Below are 27,489 nucleotides of genomic sequence, written 5' to 3'. Positions count from 1 at the left end.
TTTTCACATACAAAGCGTAAACCCTTGGCATACGCTGCCTTTTCACGGGAACCACACTGAGTGCACTTATAAAAAGATTCGCCTCCCCAATTTTACATCCGAGTACGCGGTTGACCTGCGTTACATCGAGGGTCTCGTCAAAACTACGACAGATACTTTTTCGCGCACCGACACTGTGTCGGGGAGCCCGTTGGATTTCGAGGAGATCGTTGCAATGCAATATTGTGTCCATGAGCTGGTCGAGATACCCTATGCGTCGACATCGCTAAAGCTTTGTGAGATGCCGCTCTCCTTTTTTCTTAGGGAGAGGGGAGGAAGTGGCCTAATTTCAGTTGTTTGTTAGCGCTCGAATTGTCAATGCCTTTCTTTCCGTCCAGTGTGTTCAGCTCGAGTTTATCCATATTAATGAAGTACGCACTGGCCCAAACATCTACCTTTCTGAAGTAGATTGATGTCCATAGGTTGTTCGGCCCCATTACGCCACCATGGGCACCAAAGCGGTAACGTAATGCGTAGTCGCTCTACGGTAATACTACTGAGCTACTGATTTGAGCTGATGAAAAGTAACGAACACTGAGTACTTCATTTTTCTACCGCACAAAAAAAAAAACGCAGCAGTTTGCGTATTGAAAGCAGACGCTGTTTGCGCCTTAGGAATTGGCTGTAAGCGGCGCATACTGCTCTATTTTAGTTATATATTTTTCACTTCGCAGCTTTTGTTTTCTGTCTAAAACTTCCACATGCAGGAGGATGTGCGCAAACAGCTTTAATGCAAAGCATTCTTTTCCCTCTCACCGCCCCTATCGCTTGTCGCGCACCTTCTCGCCAGACATATTATAGCAATACGAGTAAAATTAATTTCCGACGCGTTACCTCCTGAAATCACGACTTGACCCTGTGGCCCGCCTTCGTGAGGACTCTTGGTTATTTTGACCATGCGGGGTTCGGTACGCGAGCGTTCTTTGCCATCCGAATATGGCCACGTACCGGTGCCGGGATGCGTGACCTCGTGCTCAGCAGCGCAAGGCCATCGCCAATGAGCTACCGCGGTCGGCGAACATTATTGTTATTCCTCGACATTCACTGCAAAGAAAATGCTGATTTTAGGCCGACCGAATCTGCAGCGGTAGTATGAGAGGCAGTGCCCGGCAGCACGGCGAATATAGCTGCCATATATTGGGAAAACGACCTTCAAGTACATGACTAATTCAATTCTATCAACTTAGTTTTGCTGTCATTTCAACTAGTCATGGAAGTCGTTTCATCAGACATTTTGTAAAGGACAGAGGCCAAACAAAACGTGCTTACACGCGCCATTAGTGCAGTAAAAGTGCGTTGCAGAGAACGAAGCTTTCTGAGCGAAAGGTAGGGAGTGCAGACGTCTTTTCGATCGAACATAATTTAACATGTCGAAGAGAAATTCTCGTAAGGTTCAGCACACTCAATAAAGAATAATCCTTGATGCTAGCGTCATTATTAGAACCAGACAGAGAATTGCAGACAAGAAGTTACCCTCATTGCGATACCGGATCAGATGAGTCAAGGCAGCGCCGAAACTCTCCGTCTTCTGGCGGCGGTTCAAAATTTTGGGCATCCATTGCGCACGCAAGAGCCAACAACCGAGATGCTCATGAATTATGGTGTGATCCGAACCGTGACTATGTTCACACGCCCTTCCAATTCATCGATGCTTATCCTCCGTTCTTGTCTAACCAGCCTTTGGAATTGTGTTGGGGGTGATTGCACGGTGGTTTTGGCCTGGTCTTGGATCGTCTGTGTAACTTTTACGTCCTTCTTTGAGTCGTTTGCTCCAACACTTCACAGCGGCCAATGAAATGCAATGTTCATCGTAAACGGCAGCCATACGGCGACTTATTTCTTTTTTGGGAAACATCTTCATCTGTCAAAAACCTCACGACACCACGCTGTTCAACTTTTCATGTGTCCATTATGTCACACAACCATGTTCACCCCAGTGTATGAGAGCATTAAAGAACCTTGATCCTCACACATGCGTGTCACTTTTTTATATAAGAGATGCCTCTGTGCCACGTGCATGCCTCGCAGATAATGAACAGAACCATTCTTGCGCATGGTTTGTTGGCTCACTTTAATTTGAATCGCCTTCGTACATTAGAATTGCGAAGATACAATATAAAGTACAAATGCGAAGATATAGCTTGATAAAGGGGAAAAAAGTGTCCCTGGAAACAAAGCTCACTGCAGATACACACAAAACCTTGCAGCAAGATATTTAAATATACGTATAAGTCTCCAATATATCTACGTATCTAAGAAGAAGTCACTATATATGATGCCTCAAACAAGGCAAATAAACATGTTGCGCAACCACAAATTCACAGATCACAGCCCCCACTCCCACCATTCCCTCCATTCCCCCGATTTATCGCGCGCGACAAAAGGTGGACCGCTTCCTCCTCGCTTTTCTCCCTTGCGCACAGAAGACTGGGCCTCCATCGTCGTCTTACCCATGCACCCCCCTCCCCCGCCTTACGGTTTCACTTGCACATACAGCATGCGGCGCGCGGAGAAGATCTTACCACCCCTGTACTTTATACGGAACATGAGGGCGACAGAGACGGCAAAAATGCGCCTGGAGTGTCCGCATAACTTCTATCCCAATAATATAATAAGAGTATCCGGCAACTGAAGCGTCCCGTGCCCCATTACTTTCCGCTAAGAAGAAGTAATAAACTCGAACTTTCACCATGCAACAATTCGCTGCGCCGCAACAATGTCTTTCTTTTTTTTTCTTGGGGGGGGGGGGGGGGCGGTGCGCGCTGAAGATGAAATAACGCAAAGCAAAGCATGTTGGCTACAATCGAATGTCTACTTTGGGCACCTAGTATGGCTACCGAAGGAATATCAAAGAAAACATGAGATGCTTGGTCCACAGAGAACCGTATGCATACTGCTCGGTATTCTACACCGGGGAGGCAAAATTTTCCGAAGAAGTTGCGCTCAAGTGAACGCGTTGCAATCGGTCGAGTCCCCGTTGTGATGGCGGAGAACGACCGTGCATTGCTTCCTTTTCTCGTCTGCTAGCCATATAGCTTCCAAAACTGTGCCAGGCGAAAATCCACTCGGCCAGAGAAAAACGAATGCGCATCGAAGAGCGGTGCGCGCTGGTCGATGCAGCACGATAAAAACGCATACGCTCTGGCTGCTTCGGCAGCCCGCGGGTAGCGAGAGCAAAAAAAAAAGGAAGAGGCTCAATGTGTCTTCGCGAATAGAAGTCCAAGTAGAACAATAAATAAGAACGTAGTTACCTTTGCTGGCTTTAGTGTCTTGACACGGATGCTTTGGCGCAGGTAAAAAAACAAAGTTGACATTCGTTTATGTGACATGACAGCACAAAAGAACCACCACAACGCTTCGTCTCATCGGACCTCGCTGCATGCTTTGTCAACTTGTGTGACAGTGTGTTGATTTGGCTTGTCTATTTGTATGGTCCGATGTACGACTTTAGAAAAGTCAATGCACCTTGGGCGTCAAATGTTTGTAACAGCATTAAGCCCACATATTTCCGGAATTGAAAACCTAAAGCATGACTTTCGAAATGTTAATGCCCCTTTCGCATCAAAAGTTTGAGAGCTTTATGCCCATAAAGTTTCAGAATTGAAAACCAAGCACTTCCTAGATTGCGCGGCCTCCCCGAGATGCAGCGACGAGTCCGCTCGCTATCCAGACGCCTTTGAAACTTTGTGCTTAGATGGAGACCCTTGGGGTTACGATATCTGACTCCCGGTGCATGGGCGTTGCCGCGAAATCCAGCCCGATTTCGAAATGTTCGGGCTAAAGTGTCTTTTCGAGCGGGAATAGGACATTCTAGACAAAATCGAGCATGATTTCCGGCGCCGCATGACAGCACGAAAAAATTTCGGGGAGGGGGGGCTGAAGCCCCATAAGCCCCCCCCCCCCTCTGGCTACGCCCCTGACCGAAATGCCATCCTATCCAGGATATCGGCTTCCTTAAAAGACCAACAGAATAGAAGAAATATCATTCTCACTAAACTCTGGAAAATATGTTCAACATATTGCCGATCAGGACACGATAGTATTGTGCCCATTTTGCCAAGAGCATATAGAAACTGATAATTTCGAAAGTGTCAGCGTGGGCAGCAGGACACAAAGTACGATGTAACAAACGTACACGCACTGCGATAAATCACAACGGAATGTCTCTTGAAGAAACATTCAAATGCGCAAGCAAGCCACAACCCATCACACGCCGGCAATGAGGTGAAAACAGAGAACTGAAATAAGTTCGTCCAAATAAAACCATACTCGACCCCATTTTCACACCCTGGTTGTCTTTCATGAATAAATTGTTGAAACTTGTTACCGAGATGCCGCGTTTAGAAAAACTAGTGTCACCCATGTGTTCACTTCCTCGTGATCCAACTCAGGTGGAGGAAGATTCTCTCCGGAGAATTCATTCCGCGGTGGCCTTTACGCCTTCCGCAACCTGGTGTGTGTCAAATGCCCAAATTTCTCTGCTTCTGCATTTGCAGCGGATGTTCGTTACGTGCTTTGACTGCGTCCAGGAAGCGAAACCACAAGTTAGAAAGCGCTAAGAGGTGTCGGCGCACTGAAAAACATCCCGCAGATTGAGAATGGTTAATTATGGACGATTAGTTCCACAAGCTACTTATGCAGCTTATTTACGAAGAAGGCCTGCAAGTATTGTTTAACCGTAAGGTATCGCATGGCAAACCGTAAATTAAAAGAAACTTCCACGGTCAATATCACAATATACGGGAGTGGCATAAAGGAATACTTGGATCATGCTCTAAACTATAAGCAAATGCAGCTGTAACATGTACTTCGATCGCAAATGACTGATCCCCCGTTCGAATAGCGTTCCGTTTTCCCCAAGGAAAATTGTAAAAGCTTCGGCACGTCTAGAAAATATCACAACTTCTAATCTCACGCGAGGGACGAGCTAGCATAAAGGAATAAAAAATAAAAACGCGTTAACTTGTTTGCTTTTTTTTGTTTCTTATTTTTGCGGCTGTGGGGGTCCCAAAAGTTGGTTCATGCCTCCGAGGGGGATTGACCACACTGAAGGCGATGAAAAATACACACAAAGAAAACAAATGTAGTAAAAATCCGACAATCAAAAAGAGAACCATAGGGGTCAGAAGGGTTTGGGTGCGAGCTAGTTGGTAGGGATCATTCATATTTAAAACAGCGCCAAAAAACACGGACGAGGGAGGACACAAGACGAGCACTGTCCTGTGTCCTCCCTTGTCCGTGAGTTTTGGCGCTGTTTTAAATATGAATGAACCATGGGGGACCTAAGGACAACCTAATTTAGATAAGGCTTTTAAACACTAATTAAAATGCCTCAGCATCGGGAACATTAGCAACGTACCCTTCGAGACGTTTTCTAACTACTTGTGCACAGTGGCTGTAGTGGACTTGTGGCTGGTACGAAATGGGGCTCGCACCAAAGAACAATAGGGTTGATGTCGATAAAATACACCATATATTACTAATCGGAAAACAAGAAGCAATCTGCTGAAGGAGGAGAAGCGGTGAAAGTTAAAACAAATTCGATTGTTTCTATTTTGTTACAAAAATAAAACATATGTTGCTTATAGAGAGAGTGAATCTGTGAAATAAAAAAAATGACACACGAGAATCTACAGCACATGCTTGATAATATCACTTCGCATTGTTGAGAGAGACATGTCCTCGTGATACACGACGTCTGTGGACGTCTTAAAGCATGGGAAGAAATGAAGGTGAATGTTTCAGTGCCCTTTAGAAATAAAAAAAACATCGAAATGAAGCGTTTTGTGCTATCACCAAATTTAGGAAGAACATTATAAATGGACCATTGATTGATGATGATGCGGAAGAATCAGCAACCTTAAGAAGATTCTAATGTATCCGAGGAACCACACAAAACGGACTGCCCGCAAACCTGTCCACTCAAAGGCGAGAAAATGCGCAGCTGGGCGGACCGCTTAGTAGAGCTTCAATGAGTACAGACCGATAGACCATCTGTAATACTTATCATGTTACACTGTTAAAGAGCCAACGTTCTGTTCGCCAAAGTGCTTGCTGAAAATTCTACGAGAAATATTGTCGTGTATTTAGGTATACCTACAGAGAAAGACCGGTTGAGTAGAAAAGATGCCAACCCTTGCCTTTTCTAAATTTTGAGCTGCATATCCTTAAAAATTGCAGAGTGTAAAGAAAATTTAGCGAGGTCACTCCAAAGAACATTTAGAAACAAGCGCAGGCAAAGATATTGCGTGATTTTGAAATATACGAGAAATAAAGTGAACTTGAGAGGGGACTAGGACAGGGACAAATCAAAGAAGACCTACTAAGCCAAAGTTCCGCGATAAGCAGCGGGATAAAGGTAAACGGGGGGCCACTAATAACGTCACCTATGTGCTGTGGAAAAGCAATCTGGAAAAGGATGGAAATGGTTTGCGAGCGCTAGAGAAGTAAATCATATATCCTCATAAGAGAGAGAAAGAGAGAGAAAACAAGGATAGAAAAGGCAGGGAGGTCAACCAGAAGAGCATCCGGTTTGCTACCCTACACTGGGGATGGGGGAAAGGGGAATAGAAAGAGGAAAAAGGAGAGAGTAAGCGCTGGAGGGAGGGAAAGAGATAAGAAGAAGGCAGGGAGGTTAACCAGAATCACGTCCGGTTGGCTACCCTACACCGGAGGAATGGGAAAGGGGGAAACAAAGATAACAGGGAGGCAGAGGAGGGAAGGAAAGAAGGAAATTGCAGTGAGTTCGCTGACGTGTGTGGCCTTACAGAAGTTGAATTAATAGTCACAGATGGTTGCACAAGCCCGTCGTCCTTAAGAAGCACAAAAGCGCCTTCACCGCTTTATGGGCCTACGGGCGATGGGGGCGGTGTTCCAGCAGCACCTGCACAGAAAGCGGCCGATTGTCCAGTTTTTTAAAAGCTTTGGCAAGTTCTTGTCTCTCAGGGGTGTATCGTGGACAGTGGCACAGCAGGTGGTCGATGTTTTCTTCCGTGCCACAGACCTCGCATGCTCCACTGTCAGTCACTCCAATTAATGTAGAGTATGCCTTTGTGAAGGCAACTCCTAACCAAAGCCGACAGAGAAGCGTAGCTTCACGTTGAGGAAGTCCGAGTGGAGGCCGGAGTTGCAGGGAGGGGTTTAGTCGATGCAGTCGTGTAAGTCTTAAGTTTGGCGAGTTCCACTCGGTCAGTGTGAGACTGCGTGCCATGTGTCGAAGCTGCCTAGCTACGTCTGTCTTCGAAAGCGGAATTGGAACGCTTTGCTCTTCATGATGTGCTGTGCGAGCAGCGTTATCGGCGGAATCATTGCCACTGATTCCACAAGAGTAAGCACTGAGTAATGTGTGCATCTACTGTATGCTGCTTAAATCTTGTATTTAGAGGAATAACTATCGCCCACATGAAGCACATTTTTGTCACCGGCTGGGCAGAACGAGTCATAAACGTACTGCCTGCTTTTCCAGTGGTATTAAAGGGAGTAATTTGAAAGGTGCGCGTCTCGAAATTATGAACACAGCCGAATTCAATAAAGGGACCAGCATAATGTTTATAAATCATGAATGTAGTTCTATGCATACCAGAATTTTTACAGCTTCGTCTCTACTTTCACTGTGCACTTTCATTCCTTTTCCATACTTCGTATTAGGCCGAAACGTCGTCGCATCAAATAAAGCCCTTGTGTAATAAATTACTGAGTGACAATCCCAGTGCGCATTCTCCTTTACTATCATTATCGTGGTTTTAGCGCTGCCAGTTTCAGTTACCTTCGTAAGTAATCTCCAGTACTTCAGTGACATAACAAGCTCATGTCGGTAATAACCAAAACCAAACACTGGACTTAAAAACGGGAAGGCAAGTAGAGATAGTCTGGCCTCTAGTAGAGACTGAAGGTCAGACAAACTAGATTGTAAAGTTTGGTGCTAAGTATTATTCTCCAACAATGCGGAGAAAAAGGTAATGGCCTCGGCAAGAAGGCATAGTTGAACATGCGGACCAACTAAGGCAGCAGATAATAAAAAATACACAAAACCCAAGAAAGAACCAAGTCTTGTGGCACAGATCTGGACTATTTGCATGTACAGTCAACCACAAGATTTTTTGGAACTCGAGATCTGAGAAGAAGCTGAAGATCTGCGCAGCCTCACAACGCAACCTGGTATTCGCATTTACAGCCTCCACTAGTATACATGTCAACAATATTGTGATGTTCGGGTTTACTCACTACTCTCACAGGCTGATCAGAAATAGAAGGTTTTCTGATATCCCGTGGTCAGTATAAACTTTTCTGGTTGACAGTACCAGACGTTATCCCATCCTAGAAACAACGGAGTTATCTTCCTTAATGAAATACATGTGTTCCGGACACCTGTATACTTCCCAACAGCGCAGCTTACAAATACAGAAATTGGAATAGTCGGCACTTTCGCGGACATTTAAAATCTCCAAAGTTACTAAATCTTAATCTCCCTTGACAGTCCTGCTAGTCGAATGTGGCTTTCTAACTCATCAAAAGACAACCATATCAAATTCCCGGGCTTAAACCTTATTTGCGCAAGCGTCGCAAGCAAGAGATTTATGAGAATAATGTCATGTAGTAGGGACGGCGAAGAAGGCAGCAAAACTGTGATTATAGAAACTAGCGTTTTATTGGGCGAACTTGTGCCCTCAAAGGCAGACTACACTCAAAAGAACAACGATAGTGGCGAACACACTCAGCGATCGTCGAAAATCTCATCAGCGGGTCAAGCGCGTTGGCTTTTATACAACAGACAGTGGATAGATGCATTGATAACATTCAAGAAACTTCCGATACATGCAGGCGCGTCCCGCGCTGAGTGATACCATTTGTTAGGCGGCGAAACTCGGTCGCCCGATAAAGACAGGCAAGTGCACGTGTCAATATCCGTCAGGCGAACATGGGTCATAATTTTTCAGTTATGTTAACTTGGCTCAATGCAACCAAAATTGGCCGAATATTGCGCACAACCTGCCGTGACACTTCTTTTTATTAAAAAGCAGTGCTTTTGCAAGTTTCCAGAAGCCCATGGAATCGGCCTGTATTTTAAAAGCCGTTCACATTATTCAAAAGTTTACTAGAGAGGAAACAAACAAGAGTTTAATCATGGCAACGGCCATAAGGTTGTTTTATATATAAGTGCGTTACTTTTGTTCGAACTTTGTCTTCCTTTATGTCTACCTTTTAATATGACCGAGAAACAACGCATGCAACAAGGTTGTCACTTACCAACTAAGCATTTTTAGTTTTGTTCGTGTTTATTTATTTATTTATTTATTTATTTATTTAAAATGCTTTCAGGGCCCAAAGGCACTACAGAAAGGAGTGGGGAAGAAATGGCAAGGCGTGCAGCAAACAAACAACAAAAATATTACAAGGTGTCTTGTAAAGCGATCTTGAACTGGTGGTCATCAGCAATGCTGGCGATTGTGGAGGGAAGGTGGTTCCATGCGACACTTGTTCTAGGAACAAAAGAGTCATTACACAATTTTGTGCGACAAGAAGGTAGCCCCACCTTGAAGCGATGATCGGTCCTTGAAGATATGTAATGAGGTGGATGAAACAAAACGTCCTTCATCTCGTTGTTATAATAATAGATTTTATGAAAAAGATTAAGGCGAGATGACTTTCGACGCAACGAAAGGTCAGGCAAGTTTAGGGTTTTCTTCATGGATGTGACACTGGAATGACGTGAATAATTCGACAAGATGAAACGTGCGCCGCGATTCTGAATGGCTTCAAGAGTTTGAGTGTAGTCTGAGTAGGATCCCATATGGCGCATGCGTACTCTAATTTAGAACGTACCAAGGTTTTGTAAAGTGTTAACTTCAGGGACGATGGGGCATCAAAAAAGTTTCGACGCAGATAACCAAGCATGCGATTGGCGTTGTTAGTTACATATTCTACATGCGTATTCCACGATAGATTAGAAGAAATGTGAACACCAAGGTATTTATAGCTGTTAACAGATGGTAATGGAATATTATTGAGGCAGTAAGTACGCGGACAATGATTAGTGCTGTGACGAGAAACATGTATACTTTTACATTTAGTTGTATTAAGTGTCATGAGCCATTGACTGCACCATTCAAATACCCTATCTAGATCACGTTGCAGATTGAGATAATCGTCATGGTTAGTAATTTTCTGGTAAATCACGCAGTCATCTGCAAACAGTCGGACAGTTGAGGAAGAAAGGCAAGTAGGAAGATCATTAATATAAATCAAGAAGAGCAGAGGGCCCAAAACGGACCCTTGCGGGACACCAGATGTTACGGCAGAATTACGTGAAGAGAAGTCGTTAGCCGTCACATACTGACTACGGTTAGAGAGAAATTCCTTAATCCATGCAAGTACATTGGGGTCTATGTTAACTTGATTAAGCTTGAAGATAAGTAGATCGTGTGAGACGGAGTCAAATGCTTTAGCAAAATCTAAATATATGCAATCAGTATCAAAGTCATGATCCGCGTTAATAAACAAGTCGTTAGTAAAACATAAAAATTGCGTTTCGCACGAAACTGCTTTACGGAATCCATGCTGATAAATGCTGAAGAAGGAATTGGACTCAAGGAATTCAATGAGGTGCGAGTATATTATATGTTCTAGGATTTTTACTGGAATGGATGTTAATGATATGGGGCGATAATTATTGGGAGAATGTACATCACCAGATTTATGCACAGGGACCACCTTCCCTATCTTCCAATCAGAGGGCAGTGTAGACATCTGTAATGACTGTTGAAAAAGCTTTGACAATATCAGTGCAGAATAAACTTGCGTACACTTCAGCATTTTTGATGAAATACAATCTGGACCGGCCGACGAAGACACTTTTAAGTTGACAATTAGCCTTTCGACACCAACTGCATCAATAGCGATATAATCCATTGGGAAGAAGTTGGTTTTTGGTATATGCGGAAATGCTGTGGGAGTGCTCTTATGAAAATGAGTAACAAATACATTGTTCAGAACATTGCAGCATTCGCTTTGAGTTACTGGGACATCAGACTGGATTAACTGAATGTGTGTCCTTTTAGTACCGTTAATAATGCTCCGAAATTTACGGGGATTAGAACGAAGTAGTAAAGGAAGAGTTTTATCAAAGAATTCCTTCTTGGCTTTTGAGAGCGCAGTACAGAATTCTCTGTTAAATTTTTGATAGCAAGACAAGTGGTCTACTCTGGCTGTGAATTTTGCGCGTCGAAATATCCGCTTCTTTTTGTTGCGCATGCGCTTTAACGTGTTATTGAACCATGGTGAGCGAGTACATGATGAAACTTTCCTTTTAGGTACAAAACGATCAATAAGAGACAAGAGTTTGTTTTTATAAAGCAACCAGTTGTCCTCAACCGATCGCTGCTCAAAACCGGCGAAATACCGATCAGCAAAGACCTGAAATTCCCCATTCATGCCAGTTACGTCTGCTTTGCCGTAGTCTTGGATGACCCTAGTTTTTTTCTTGTTAGAAATCTTTGCCCGTAGAGTGAAGTGAATTATCGAGTGATCGCTAATTCCCGGTGAATGAGTTAAGCCGGTAACTAGGTCTGGTGTAGTGGTAAGTATTAGGTCTAGAATGTTAGCGGAAGTGGAAGTTATCCGAGTGGGAAAGTGAACAAGCTGAGTTAAGTTGAAGTCGTGACAAAAAGTTAAAAATTCTTTCTTTACCTTTTTTTAGCGATGCCGGCATGGCCAACTGAGAGAATCAATAACCACGGGATATCATTAAGACTTCTGGGGCAAATTAAAAAAATAAATGAGGCGCTTGAAGAAACCAGTGGTTTGTAGTTTTGAGTGACGCTGTAATATCTCGCCCTCCCCCCTCCCTCAACCGTTCGGTGGCGTAATGAAGGGATACGGTGGGTACACTATAAATATATGCATTGGAAGCCTTTCTTTCTCTGTAAGTTAACAAAGAATGCATGAAAACGTCGTGCGCATGTGTTCATGTTGAATGTGTCATTTCATGCATTATCCGCATCGTCTGGATTAGCTCGTTAAACTTACAGCCCGGCAGACTTATCCAGAGAGAGAGAGAGAGAGGAAAGGGGAAAGGCAAGGAGGTTAACTAGAGAAAAAGATCCGGTTGGCTACCCTACACTGGGGAGAGAGGGGAGGGGGAGGTAAAGTGGTAACAAAGTAGAGATAAGGAAAGGAAGGAGCGTAGACACACAATCCCAATCGGTCACTGGCACCGAATACTGTCATCGCACAAGAGTTCCCATAAAAGGTTATGGGCCGAATTCACAATGCTTTTCGTGCCTAAGATATATTTTTCATTGACTGACCACTTTCACTAATACGTCCAACATCAGGATTTGTTGGAAAGCGCTCTTACGAACAATTCTTTCGTAATATTTTTTGTGAATATGAACCCATATCTCTTGCTGTTGCCCATTATACTAATAGATATTGCGGCGATAGAGTTGTCCCCTAGTGCATCTTCAAAAAACGAAACGAAATCTTTGATACAGGTATTTTCGATGCCCTTCCCTGCATATGCCGCCATATTCGTGCGGTTTTTCCAAAGCGCAGCAAGAACACCTTTCAGGAAAGCTAGACTGCGACTCGCCAAATGTCCCGAAAGAGCAAGTTTGTTATGGGCGTCTAAGTCCCTAATGTGGCTTGAACAAGAATTTGTGTTAGCAGATGATTACTCCGAACAGCAGAAGCCTTGGAAACCTTACATTGTTTCCCACATCGATGGTCGAAACACTGCACGGCTCCTCAGTAACTGGTGCAGCTCCTGATGCAGGCGCTTCCCCGCTCGAGTGGTGAGTTCCAGGCTGTTCGCATTCTTCCTCTCCTGAGTCAGTACTGACGCATACGAGGAATAAGTTTAGGACGAGTGCTGAAAAGAATTTTCGTTCGAAAAAAAAACGTGTTAAGTCAAGAACTGTTTTCGTTACTGCCTACTTGAATTGCACAGGTACTCTATACCGACGTCATATTCTTGATAAGACAGAGGTGTTCTATACCGTAGACGCGATTCTTTCAAAACAGAATTAGGACCACGCATCACATATACCGCTTCACCGTTGATCATATTTTGAGTTGAGTTTAACTGACTGTTTCCCCACAACAACTTACACGAAAAGCACAAGATGTGGCGAGGTAGACGGGCTAAGGGCTGCAGCTGTAAGGCAGCTTCACCAGCCCCAGCTACACGAGCGCGGCCTGTGTGAATCTTCTCGAATTTCAAGCTTCTCAGATATACCAGCTTCTCAGATAAATATCCACGACTGGGAATTATGCGAAATTGGAGAGCGTGGGCACCCTGCTCTAAATATTACACGCCCATTTTCACATCGAAATTGTGAACCTGAAAGCTGAAGTTGACGACCAACCCTTTTCGACTGACTTTCTATAGATGCTCGCTTTTACAAAATTTAGCTGAGCGGAGGTTATTTCAATGGCTGCTATATAGCCAGCACGGACAGTCTTACTTCATTTATACTTTAACGACCAGTCAACTCCTGAATGGCAATGAGCCATTCTGTCATGCTCGAAAGCAGGGAGGTCACTAAACAACACGCTTTTTCAACAAGATTTCCTAGAGCACAACATCGCTCACAACCAAAATGCGTCCCAAAAATGCGTTCCGAGAGGCTCCTACCTGCTCTTATAAGTTTGCTGTCAATTAGAGTTGTCTCGCATTTGCAGTACGCTGTGGTTTCATTAATCTCTTTCATTTCTTCAAGCGCTGTATCTCATACTCGCATAGAAGACGCATAGTCTCCCAGAAGCGGTGAATCTGCCAGAATTACGCACCATGTTCACTCACCCAGCCCCTCAGCGCAATGAAAGATAACTGTCCAAAACACAATAATCGTGCTGAAAATCCGCAACTTACAAAGGTGCCAGTGCCTCATAAGAGGAAAAGATGACCGGAGCGTTAGACACACCGAAAATACAAAACAATATCGCTAGACACCAGGCAGGTTGGTAGCCTCACCCGATATATATAATTGGGCAACTTCGCTTTCTCGCAGCAATACGGATGACTGACTGATACAATCTCATTCCTTCTTTTTAGAGCGCAGCTCTTTGGCGTCCGTTCCTGGGTTTCGCGTCGTCGTCGGCGTTGTCGTCGGCCTCGTAACCAGCTCCGCCCCCCTTTTATCCCCCCAGCGCTAGCAGCGACCGACTGATACCGCTGGATGCCGCTGACGCCGCTAGAGAGTCAAGATAACGTGACTGCATAGAACACCGTCGCCGCCATGCAGAAAGAGGAGGAAAGGGTCCCCCCCCCCTGTTCTTGTGTGGCGGTAGGGTGCTCTTCAGTTGCCGACGCGCCGGTTATTTCACGTAGGCCCCGGCACGTCGACGAATACGTGACCACCTTCCCACGGCTAGACCTGGTTCTTAGCGCTGCGGAAGCGAGGGTATCATATTGTTTGTGTCGGCATCGGCGGCGTTGTCCCTGAAACCAACTCCGCAGCTGGGGTTGACTCACTATCGGCGTCAGCGGCATCAGTCAGTCGCTGCTATCTCTTCCCTCCTCCCTTTATCGTGTTGTCCGCTTGCTGCGCGCGCTTCTGCCCCCATCGTTTGCCGCTGGGTGTACACGCCGCCCCCCTCCCCCCTCTTCCTGCGAGTCTCCGGTTGTCAAAGCGCCGGCTCGAACTTAATTCCTTTCTTCGCTCCTCCTCCAATGCAACCCCTGTGCGGTGGCAATCAGAGAGCCAGATCGGTGGCGGCGGATCTGTATATGTGCACCGCCCGAGCCAAAATTGCCGCTGCCGTTCGCCACTGCGAAATTATCTGCCAGTTCTTTCTGAGCCATGAGCGAGACGACCGATGGAAGTCCTCCGTCTGCTGCTGCTGCTGCTGCTGCTAAACGAGCTGCCAGAGCAGAGGCCCAGCGCCGTCGCCGTCAGAATCCAGAGGTGCGTGCCGCCGAAGCAGAAGCTTACCGTCGCCGCCGTCGAGATGATCCAGGAGTACGGGAAATATAAAAAAAAAAATTCTGTGATAGCGCATACATGTGTTGCTCGATTTCTTTGCCTCAATCTATCGAAAAGGTGAAACAGCTTATTTGCTGCGCTCAAATTTCGCATTATGAAGTAACGTAATCGTCGGTAATTTTTTTCATATGGCGAGCCGCCATTATTTCACGCTGCAGCTTATCGCGGTGTCCAATCTGCTCTATATATTAAATGTTCTCCTGAAAAATATCGAGCAGAGACACTTAAAGGGACACTAAAGGCACGTATTAAGTCAAGCTAAAGTGATATATTAGTGCTCGAGAATCTCTAAGGCGTCAATATTATCGTGAACAGAAACTTAATAATAGAGAACTTGAGGTAAATGCAGGACATGATTAGAGACTCCCCCGGAACATTCAAGTACTTGTCGGATGACAAAACCACTCCTCATTTAAATTCTGTCAGTAGTGCTGAGCCGCTCGGTGCCAAAAAAAAAGATAAAAAAACATCCTTGTATTGAATGATAGGACTAATTAAAATGCTACTTGCCCAGTTTTATTTCATTTCTAGAAAAGAGAACTCATTGAAATTTCCCTGACAACGGCGCGGGCGATCGAAACGTTTCGTATTCGCTCGACTCCGCGCCATCCACGCATTCGCGTTTCAGTAGTTTCGTTACCGCATAGGGCTGCGCTCTTTTTGCTGGCTCGCGAAACTCGCACAAACTGCAAGCAGCAGAGAATTCAACTGCCATGTGATGTCGCAGGATGGCCAGACGGCCTCTACGTCACTTGACCAAAAAGCAGCTGCAGCGGCGAATCCATCGCACTGCCTTGGCTCGGTACCGCCGTCTATCGGACCCAGTTGTTTTACTCACCGGCGGCAGCAAATGGTGGTGATGGCGCATGCAACGTCACCACTTCCCCGTTGCGTGGCGGGAGATAAGAATTTTGAAAAAGGTATTCGGAACCTTCAAATTCAATTTTCCCTCAAACTAAGTCTTTTCTTGGCACGAAAGAAGCGTTTCGAGGTGACTGGAATGGTATTTAAACAGTTCACGTCGACTTAGTATTTGCCTTTAGTGCCCCTTTACGTGCGGGAATGCGAAAACATTATAATCGCTTAGGCCAAATGCTTTCGATTGGTGCTTTAGACGTGCGTTAATGTTCGTTGTGATGAATCGGTGTGTGTGTTTGGGTACACGCTGGCCACTGGCTGGAAACATTCGGACCATTTTGCTGCTGAACGATGAATTTTATGCCCAATGGTAGGTCTGTCGTGACTATGTCGCTTTCTTGGCTACGGCGGCCGCATTTCGATACGGCGCGAAATGCGAAAATACCCGTTTACTTAGATTTAGGTGCACGTTGAAGAACCCCAGGTGGTCGAAATTTCCGGAGTCCTCCACTACGGCGTGCCTCGTAATCAGAAAGTGGTTTCGGCACGTAAAACCCCATAATTAAATTAATTAATTATGTCGCCTTCTTTTGTGTTCCTTTGCTTCGTCTTCTGCATGTGGCGTGCTTCCCTGGGTGACCACATTTCACAGCTTCCGCTGAGGTAGACGCTTCGAATTGCATCGCAGTAGACACAGCGCCGATGAAATACGAAGAGCAATTGACTCGCGGGAGACAGCGACGTGACGCGTGCAATGACGCTCGCACTAGGCACACCGCACTCATGATGTGGCGTCGAAAGTGCATCGCACTAGACACAGCGCCGGTGAAATCCGAAGGTCGAGTGACACGTGGGAGCCAGCGAGAGAGGCAGCTACGTCACGTGTGCAAGGACTCACGCACTGGGCACAGTTTTAGTCAACCATAACCGTCGGTGCCACCGTGGTGCCATGAGAGCGTGCTCGTCTCGCCCCCCGGAGATCCCAGGTTTGATTTCCACTCGAACCGAAATTTACCTAATTTTCGTTTCGAAGGCGTCAATTTACTTTGCTTACAGAAACCTGTAAAAGCATCCGAGCACTTCTTGACGTGTTTTTAATCCTCGCGCCGTCGGCCATTCTTGGTACCATTCTTCGGTCACGCCGACGACGACAACGCCAGATTTTCGCGTAATGAGGCACGCAATGCTTTACCATTAATAATCCAGTCATCAATAGTTCATTAATAGCATTAATCGTCCAACCACTCCGCCGTGTCTCATAATCATATCACAGTTTATTTATTTATTTATTTATTTATTTATTTATTTATTTATTTATTTATTTGGTACCCTCAGTGCCCAAAAGGCATTATATTCATTGCACTTAAAAGCCAACTGCAACGACATTTTCGACCATGCAAGAAACCCAGTTTCAGATAATTTATACATACATACAGCAGCCTGTGTGCAAAATTTTACGCTTAAAATACAGGTCAACGCGTCTCAAAGAGCTCGCAAAAATCCATGTTTTTTATACTGAAACTGAAAAAAAAAAACGACGCCATTATCTACTGGCGGAGGTGACGTACATACAGTGAAGAACGTGGATAAACTGCGCCCGTGTTGTCTGCTTTCCTTGCTTGTATCCGGTGTATCAACGAACAGTTCTCGCACGTCTATAGCCACAAAGAATGCGAAGCATTCTCCGAGTTCAGCCGGTTTTCTCTTGTCCTCGTTTTTTTCCTATGTCCCCTGTCGCGCGTCGCGCTGTACCACACAGTCTAAAATGGAAAAACCAACTAGCCCAAACCATCACCTTCCTAGGTTTTCTCTATCTGGTTGTCTGCGTTTAATAGCGAGGCCACGATGCTTTCTGCATTGGGATGGTCAAGGTAGTCCGCTTAACGCGGACGCGATCCACGCGTGGCGCTGCATCGGCGAAAATTGGAAGCTCTACACTGTAGCACTGTAGTGCGCTGGCGCAGGGATAGAACAGGTCCTATCGCACGCCCGAGCAGCTGGAAAAGGGTGCATCGCGCGCTAGGTTGGCTGACCAAGCAGCGTGCTGTTCGGATTCACTGACGCGAGCGTGTTGCGTTTCTGCAGCGCTCGCTCACCGCGAACTCGTCCGCTAGCGCTGCGGCAACAACACAGATCGCCGCGCTGCTGCGGGTCACGTTTACAGCGAAAGTTAAAATTTAGCCATCTTAGCGTCCGCGCTATCATGTTTCCGACTTCACCGGCCGCTGTCTGGCCCGTTAGAAGCGCCGGGCCGATCAGACAACTGCCGTCATCTGTGGTGCAGGATAATAAATACCTGATGTTTGTCACGGCCGGACTAGGGGGGCTCGGTGCTGAGTGCGCGTAAATTCACAGCCAGAGAGGCCAGACTGCGGCCGTCATGAACCTTGGCCATTTGCTTTCTGGCGGCATTGCTAGTTGGTTCTTTATTCTGTGGAATTGCATTCCTTCATGGCTTGCCGCCACATCTATACATTCTGCACTATGTCCGCCGCGTCGCGTTCTCTTTCGTGACAAATGCAGCGTGCGGGTCCTGCTCGCTTCTGGCGCTGTGTCAGAAAGGCTTGTGTTCGTCTAATTCGACGCGTCCTATGTAGAGACGCGCAAAGCGTCTCGAAGATGATGCCCCAGCGGTAACGATCGCTCGAGAATATCGACCCTGAATACCACTTACCTTTAGTTCTCAAGCGCCATCGCGGCCTATAGTTCATATAGTGATCCGGAGAAAGCGCTTGCAAAGCAGATATAGATGGGTAAGTCAAAGTGGTGTTAAAATGGGGCTCGCGCAGCATCGTCAACTGCAGTTTACATGCTTTGTGCGCGTTGGCCGGTCCGTATCGCACTCGCCTGCCGCGCCGCTATGCATGCTTTCTCTCTGAAAGCTGGGACGGGAAATATGTGCTCGGCCTTCCTCTACTCTGCGTTGTGTACTGCCTGGTCATCGCTTGTGTTCGAGTAGTACGTATGCGAGCACCCGACGGCGACGCAACGCGTCGGCATTCTTGAAACGGCTCAGATGACGAGCGCAACAGGAAGGGCGCACGCCCAGAGAAGTGCCCGTCAACTCGCAAGTCATGGGCGAGCAATGCACCTGGCTGCCTAGGCGCAACATGGCGCAACTGAGAGATCAACATTTGCGTGCGGTTCTTCAGTATCCGCCACAAAAAAAAAGATTATGGGGTTTTACGTGCCAAAACCACTTTCTGATTATGAGTCACGCCGTAGTGGAGGACTCCGGAAATTTTGACCACCTGGGGTTCTTTAACGTGCACCTAAATCAATATTCGCCACATCCGCATCGCTACCGCTTTTCCGCCAGGTGCACGCGCCGTGTGCATAGGTGCTATTCAATACCTGATAATAACAACATTAGGCAATTACCAGCTTTGCAGCTTTGCCATGATTACTTTGAGAGTATGCGCTAGCCATTTATAGTCAATTTAGCCCGAGTGAAATTTCGTTGCAGTTGGCCTTTGAAGCACCCACTTTCTTAACGAACTTCAATCCGTCTTTGATAAAAATGTTGGACCTTTCGCTACTGAAATAAGCGTCAGAGGTTGTGACCGGCGAACATTTTGCAATTCCGGAGGGCATTGGATCACTGGACATTTAGAAGTAACGTCCAATGTTGCTATAATTATATCTGACAAGCTAATGTTTTATTCTTGTATACTACTGAAAGAAAATTGACAGACCTAAAATTCCTGTATTCAAAAACATCTTCTTTTTGTGCATTTATATGTGCACTGATCTTTTGAGATGGACACTCAGAGCCATGAAGCGTGGCATATGAAATCTCGCAACCTTTTCAGTACAATATTATACCATCAGCTGTTCATCCACCACCTAATCGTCATACATGCACTCGAACGATCATGCATGCCCGCGGATCGCGCACGTAAGCAAACACATTCAAACTAGCGCCTCACCGCATGACAGAATCCATGCTCGTGCTGTCGAATCACCGCAGGCAAATGCGTTTCTCATCGCTTCTGCACAACGTGGCCTTCGTCGCTCGAACAACTCTAAATGCTTCCTGCGTCGCGGGCTTAAATGCCACCAGCCATTGCGAGCTCGGCAGCGTCCAATCTGCGTGCATAGGGCACGTTCGCCGGGAGAATCCCAGTTTTCTTCCGTTCACAACGTCACCGATGCTTCTCTGTTGCCTCAAGGGCGCGATGAACGTAATTCTCACGCTGTAGTTACTGCCCGGCGCGTTCCGCAGTATCGACACATTTATCTTATGTCGACGTCATATAGGGGGTGCCCCAGGCAAGGTTAGCCCAGCTCTCGAAAGTAAAATATAGAATGTACGAGTACGCAACCAATGGCATTCGGTCAGCAGTGAGGTACCTCACCGGGAGGGTTCTTTTCATAACTGAACTACCAGTAATTGGAGTCTAATGGGAGTAATTAACGAACTTGTTATACTGAATTGAGGGTGTACATCTTTTTCTTAGAAAAGTAACAATCGAGTTTTAAAATGCCCGATTCAGTTGTTTTCAGCGTGCTATATGCCTCGCGCAATTACTTTTCCGCGTTATAACGAAAACGTGCGAAATGGGGCAATAGCTGCAGGATTTCGCGTGCGCGCGCAGTGACACCAGCGGTCCCAGGCGTTAATCGGAAGAATCAACTTGTCGGAGGAATTAAATGGTGATCGGGGCGCCGATTTATATGCGCTTTTGCAGACACCTGTTTCTCAAATTAATGTTTATTAAAACATTACTAGTTAACATTTTAGATATAGCAATCATGTAATACGTCTATATTAAAAACTTGAAGACAATCGTATTAAAGGACAACTCCATTGCGTTTTACGTGCTTTACGTGCAAGTGGGCTCTGAAATATTCATAAGCACATTTCACACTGCGTGCGCAAATTTCATATTCAGAGGCGCCACTCTCGCCACACATGCGAGAAATCATATTTCTCGTAGCTGTGTCATATGAGAAATCAGCTAATTTGCATGCGGGACTCACGCTTGTGTCAAGACTCCCACGCGTGAACGGTAAATTAGCGTAATACGTGCGAAATTTGTTCAAGGATACCGTGGCACACAAGCAGCATGACACTATGAAACAGAATAAAATTTCCTTCGAATACCATTGTCGTGTTTCCGTTGCGAAAATATTCCGCATCTCTTGATCACAAAAGGCAATTAGCCACTTTTCTGTAATATTTATCTGTTGGTCATTATTTCTCGCGAGAACTGCGCTCGCCACTGCGCATTAGCCACCTGTGTGAGCCGCATTTGCGTACCCAGCATAGCGTGTTCGTTAAAGTGATAGACAGTTTAATATTGCACGCCCTGTGTATTATCTCGTCAGCCGCAGGCGTAACATCAATCACAAATTATTTTCACTCTATTATAAAAAGAGATAGTAGTAACACAGCAATGCCTCTAAGAAGGTTAAACACAATTACGCAGAGTGTCGTCAAGCGCTGCGGCTGCCATTTGCAGCCGCAGCTATAAAGCTTTAGCTAGGGGTCAACTCCAAATTCCTCATTGAAATAGATGAAAAAAGAAGAAATACTTCTATCAGATCGATTAACCAGACCGATTTAAAGTATATGTGTTGCGGCAGTTGAGACAGGAAGTTAAACTCTAGAGACCAGCGGTAGAGAAAAAAAAAAGATCATTTAAGACCTAAACCAGCCCCATGGAATCCCTGAAGCAGCCAGGCCCGCTGAGGTCGGCTGGGGAAATTGCCAAGAACTGGCAGGCGTTCAAGCAAAGGTGCGAATTTTTTCCTCGCCGCTCATAACCAACCGTCAAGCCTCGAACGGAATCATGCAAGACAGCATCTTCTGCTTAGTGCTGCAGGCAAGGAAGCCACCGAGACCTTCAACACGTTCGGCTTCGGCGAAGACGAGGACAGGAATGACTACGCCACTGTCGTTAAGAAGTTTGATGCTTTTTGTGCGGCGCCGCAGAACGAAGCCCGTGAGCGCTACGTCTTGCGCACGCGACTCCAGGCCCCTGGCGAGCCTTTCGAACCTTTTCTGCGAGACCTAAAAAAACCAGGCACGAGCATGTACCTTCGGCTCACAAATGGATGCAGTGATTAGGGATCAAATTTTTTACGGAAATAACGATGAGAAAGCTCGGAAAATGTTGCGGCGGGACACTACGCTAACATAAGTGAAGGCTGAGGAGGTTGCTAAAGCAGCTGAAGCGGTAGCAGCCCAACAAGAAGTCTGGCCACGGGAGGAAAGCCTGCTTGACACGATACGTAAGGAACAAACAAAGGGAGTTGCCCAGACATTACAAGTGTCCTAAGTTCGGTCGCATGCACCCGCCACGAAGCTGTCCTGCATTCGGGAAAACATGCCGCAGACCTAGCCGCAAACGTCAGCGCCCTAACCGTTTTGCTATCTGCTGCAAAAGATTTGCCGAGATTGGCAGACTTCATGGCTGTGACAATAACTGTCACGGCCGTGATGGAACTGTCACGCAGCATGGCAAGCCAACACGACTGGACGGTGAACGCCCAAACCAAGAACGTACCGCTTGAATTAAAGTTCCATACAGGAGCGCAAGCAAATCTTCTACCCTTCGGATGCTACCGTAAAATTCGCCCACAGCCGACCCTGAAACCGAGCAGCGTGGTGTTACGGCGGGGCTGTGGTCAAGCATGATGGTGTCATTCACACAGAAGTATCACTGGGTAACCGTTGAGCCGTCGTGGACTTCTTCATGGTGCCCAAGGGGCATCAGGTCCTCGTGGGTCTACAGGCCAGCGAATATCTTGGGTTGGTGTCACGCGTACATGCACAGTCTCAAAACAGTGCTGAGCAAATCGCAAAGAACTTTCATCACTTTTTCACGGCAACGGGCTGCGTCGAAAGGGTCTATGGAATGATTCCACGTGACAACGTCACGCCAATCGTCCAAGTAGCCCGACGAGTACCGCTGGCTCTCCAGGAACCTTTGCGAGAAGAACTGGGGCGCTTGGAGCGCGCATGAATCAAAACCAATGTCACCCAGCCCACAGACTAGATAGCCCCATTGGTGATCGTGTGAAAGAAAGACGGAAACATTTATTACATATCGACCCCAGGAGGATTAACCAATGTGTCAAGATGGAACATTACACAATGCCGCGAAGGAAAGACCTACAGGCAGAGTTAGCGGGCGCTACAGTTTTCACGCGTCTTGACGCGAATTCTGTTTTTCACCAAGTTCTGTTTGACAACGAAACCTCGCGAATTTGCACATTTGCAACGCCATTCGGTGCTGCAAATTTCTGCGCTTGCCGTTAGGTATATCATCAGCGCCAGAGGTATTTCAGAAAACTCTAAATGAAATTCTTGGATGCCTTCCCGGCGCCTGAGTATACGTCGATGATGTGGTAGGCTGGGGGTCGTCGAGGCACGAGCATGACAGGCGCCTGCAGTCGACACTGCAAGCAGCAGAGTGCGATGACATTTAGCCCGCACAAGTGTTCCATTGGTGTGGGCAAAATAGTTTCTTGATCACGACATTGAAAAGGAAGCGATCAAACCTATCCCATCTCTGATAAAACGTATGGTAGAAATGTCCCGGCTGTCACCGCAGGCAGACAAGCTCTTAGCACAGAGGATGCTAAGAACCGTGAATATTTCGGCGACCTTATGCCGTCATTGGCCAGGAGGACGACGCTCCTCAGAAATCTTATAAGGCCGAGTACTACATTTGACTGAATACCAAATCATGCTAAAGAGTGAAGGCAGCTTTGAGAAAGATTAAATAGAGAGTCCTTACTAACCGTGTTTGATCGAACAAAAGAAACAAATGTTGCCTGTAATGCATTGCAAAACGGATTTGGCCGAGCGCTCCAGCAGTGCCACAAGGACACGTGAAAGCATGTCGTGTATGCCTCGCGGGCACTTGCTGAGTACGAACAGCGTTACTCGCAGATTAAAAAGGAGGCGATGGCAGTCGCATGTGGCTGCGAGAAGTTCTACCATTTTGTTTATGGTCGGTCAGTTATTCTTGATACTGAGCACCACCCCTTGATCGCCATCTCGCCGAAGGCCATTGACGACATGCCCCTGAGATTGCAGCGGTTTTTTTTTTCGGCGCCTTCTTTATGACGTGAAATTGAAGTTTACGCCAGGGAAGCAGCTGCTCCTCACCGACATGTTGTCACGGGCAACCACCGGACCCATCAAGGAAACCGACGTCATCAACGATGACAGAGAAGTGCACGCATTAAGTGTTGTCTCTTCACTCGTCGCCAAGAACATCTGGAAGCTGTTGGCTACGGAAACTAGTCGAGGCGAAGAAGTAAAGTAAGTTCTTGAGAACGTGGCGGCCGGAAAATCACTTAAAAGCCAGTGGTAGTGTTTTGAGGAAGAGCTTTCTCACGTGAAGGCAGTCCTCTTAAAAGGGTGCAAAGTTGTAATTCCGGCTACCATGAGAAAAGAAACTTTGGAACGAATTCATCAAGGCTACCTGGGTACATGCAAATCAACGGCCAGTCATCTCGTCTTCTGGCCAGGAATCAACTCTGACATAGAGACTTTCGCACAGTTGTGTTCTGCATGCAAGACGTACGCGTACAGACATCCACAAGAGCCGTTAAAGTTGCGCCCAGTGCCTGATAAACCATGCCATGGTGTCGGCATCGATACTGTTTAGCATGTTGGACGATCATACCTGTGCGCCTACGACGCATTATACAACTTTCCTAAGTGGAGCTACCGAAAGACACTACCGGGAGGGCATTCATTGAAGCAACAGGTGCTACTTTTTGCTATATACGCCGTACCAGTTAAAGTTTGTTCGAATAATTGCCCAAAATTTTCTAGCCACGGTTTTGCTGCATTCGCCCGAAGGTACGACTTCAACCACACCACTTCCAGCCCTAGGTACGCCCACTCCAACGGTCTGGCAGGAAAAAAAGGCGTACAACTAGTTGAGAGGATTAAAGAAAAGCATTGAAATGAATGAATATTTTTGGCTTGGTTTTCTTGCCTACAGATCTACACCAATAAAGTCCGGACCATCACCTGGCGAGATAATTCAAGGAAGACGACTACAGACAACGCTGCCCGAACGTTCGGCCGTGTCCGTGTCGTAGCGTACAGAAGCCTCATCAGACCGACCATTCCAGCCGACAACTAGCACGGCTGAACCCTCGAGACACGGTTCGCATCAAAGGTCACCAAAGGTAAAGTCGTCCAAGCTACGAGTTATCCCCGGTCGTACAACATAATCACCGGAGACGGCGCAATCGTGCGGCGCAATGGGCGGCGCAATCGGTGGCACCTGCTGCCTACAAGAGAGGCTTTTCGACAAAGAAGCCTTTATGAGTCCGAGGAGGACCTCAGTCAAGGAGCAAATCAAAGTTCTTCCGCGTACAGCACCAGCGATGTTGCAGAGTCGTCGGCCACATTTGACAGCAGTCCTGCCCCATTCAACGCTCCTCTAGGTTTGCAGCAGCACCAAGAACCTGTATTTAGGTGGTCAAACCGAGAACGAAAGCCACCACAGAGGCTTACTTATGATCCAAACTTTGTGGAGGTTTCCCAATTTAGATTTAGACACCTCATGCTGGAGCCACAATGATGGAGGATCAGCGTGTTGAGAAACTGCGTCCGTTGTCGGGCGCGGAAGGATGGTTGTACAAATTGGGTCGTGGTTTGGGCAAAGACGCCAGCAGCGTTCCGACTGCGTCTTTATGACATTGAAACACGTTATACGGGACAGGGAATTCGGTAAACTAATGATATCCTTGTTGCCATGTTAGAGAACCTGCGTTATGAGAAGCTGTGTTCGTGACGTCACCAGAAAGCCATCAGTACATGTTACCAGCTGGTGGGACATAGACACTCTGTGTGCATCTGTGCGGAATTCTTAAAGTCCAACAGGCAGCTAACCACGTATTACTTAAAGTGTACTCCTAGTGGTCAGTTAACTCGTGATAACTTCCTAGGAGCTATATATAAGCGTTACACATGCCATTTTTGCATAAAGCCGCCATTAAGCAATGCGCGAAAAAACTATGCGAAGCGCCAATATTCGCAGTTCAAATTATGGATGACTATCTTGAAACTGGGGCCTAATTCACAACAGTTGTCGTTTGTAAGAGCTGCCATATACAGTCCGCCTTCTCTAATGGTATGTCCAGCGCCATGATTGGCTGACACTTTGTCTGATGGCCAGATCTACTGTAAGAATGTTTTCGTGAATATGGGCTTTGGTGTCACGTTTCAGATCTCCAGATTCTCAATAAGTGGACATGGTCTGAGCTCTGACGGGCTTTGATTCCGCAATCGCATATATGTGTATAAAATGCTGAGGTTTTATCTGTTGCATAATAAAGAACCGCGTCTGGCTGTTATTGCAGTTTTCTTCCATCTGATATGTAAACTTTGATACCAAAATTGATTATTTTGTTTCAAATCCTGCTTCTTTATTAGGTGCAAATAAATGTTAATCAAAACCGAACGTGTGTGCAAAACCCTCCTTGTTGGTGAGCGCAAGTGTAGCATTCGACCTTTTTTCCAAGCTTTGGTGTCAAGTTTAGATGGTCTGCTTTCCACAACAATATTATTTTCTCTTGGTCCCTTTTTCGTGACGACAAGTACAGTGAAAAACCGTTAAATGGCTTTGGTCTTTCGTTCCCATTTTATTCTTTAGCTGAGGCGTAAACTCAACGCCTTCTATTATCTTCATTTGTTTTTCCGCATATTCAACCCCTCCATCAACTGCTCACAAACATTACATCGCATTTCATCGCTGTCGTAACTTGCCTAGAAACTTTACCAAGAAAAAGCTGGCTGAGTTTTTGATATTTCCCTTTAAAAGAATACTTAGAAATGCTATATCTACAGCCAAGGGCATTCACAGAGTGCTTCCAAGAAAAAAGTTCTTCGCTGACCTTATCGGCCCAAGACTTGACAGAACCGTCACAGTTTGTCTACTTCGTTGAAGTGGCAGCTTCTTCTAGCTCTTTCGTTGAATTTCGCACTCGTTCGTCCTTATTTCTTCTTCTAAATTACAAGCAAGTTCTCTCACTTGATGACAGGCGCGTAGAGGATGGCGGAATGTCGAGGCGCCGTCCTACAGCAGAACTGGGCGAACGGAAGTGCTGAAAACGAAGCTCTCGTTGCCTACCAGGTTTACGTAGGCCCTATAAAGCCTTTACTTTGCTGTGCTAAGGCGACGTCTAGTTTCACAACTTACAAATCTTGAGCCAATCCGTCAGCGAAAGATGTTCATGAAAACATGTTGACTGCAGGCCGTTAAAAGTTAAAGGCAAGCTGGCGGCCGGCGTTAGCACTAGAAACAAACAAACGCTTAATGAACGGCAACGTTGAAAAGCAATGTCTGAAAGAACGTGCACGCACGCTTATGAAGAAAAACAAGTGAAAGGTTCGGAGGGAACGGGAGGATAGCGCTATCGAGCCCCAGTATTGACAGGCAGTATGCGCTGGCGAATCACGTTGCCCCTGAGCTTCCTCGCAATAAAGTTGAGCCTAAAGTCGCTGGACATGTCGGCGCATGGGGAATCACCACACGCGAGTTTTGCGCTGTGAAAGCCCGGCCGGTCTTTCTGAAGTCTGCAGGATTTAACGAAACTTTGTGAATAGTATTGTGTATGTTTCTGTTTCTGT

General features: G+C 46.2%; 1 protein-coding gene across 1 annotated transcript in view; it reads right to left on the bottom strand.

The window, feature by feature from the left end:
- The window catches only part of LOC142574586 (uncharacterized), a 78,878-nt gene extending 58,888 nt beyond the window's left edge, over window positions 1-19,990 (bottom strand). Inside the window, exons 1-2 of the mRNA XM_075683636.1 lie at window positions 19,811-19,990; window positions 12,744-12,907 (exon numbers count right to left, since the gene is read on the bottom strand). Coding sequence (XP_075539751.1) covers window positions 12,744-12,907; window positions 19,811-19,868 — 222 coding nt within the window. The 5' untranslated portion in view covers window positions 19,869-19,990. The remainder of the gene's footprint in view (window positions 1-12,743; window positions 12,908-19,810) is intronic.
- Between the last annotated feature and the right edge of the window lie 7,499 nt (window positions 19,991-27,489).

This window comes from Dermacentor variabilis, chromosome 3, assembly GCF_050947875.1.
Source record: "Dermacentor variabilis isolate Ectoservices chromosome 3, ASM5094787v1, whole genome shotgun sequence".
In the NCBI taxonomy this organism is placed as follows: domain Eukaryota; kingdom Metazoa; phylum Arthropoda; class Arachnida; order Ixodida; family Ixodidae; genus Dermacentor; species Dermacentor variabilis.
This window is presented reverse-complemented; position numbering and strand designations above follow the sequence as displayed.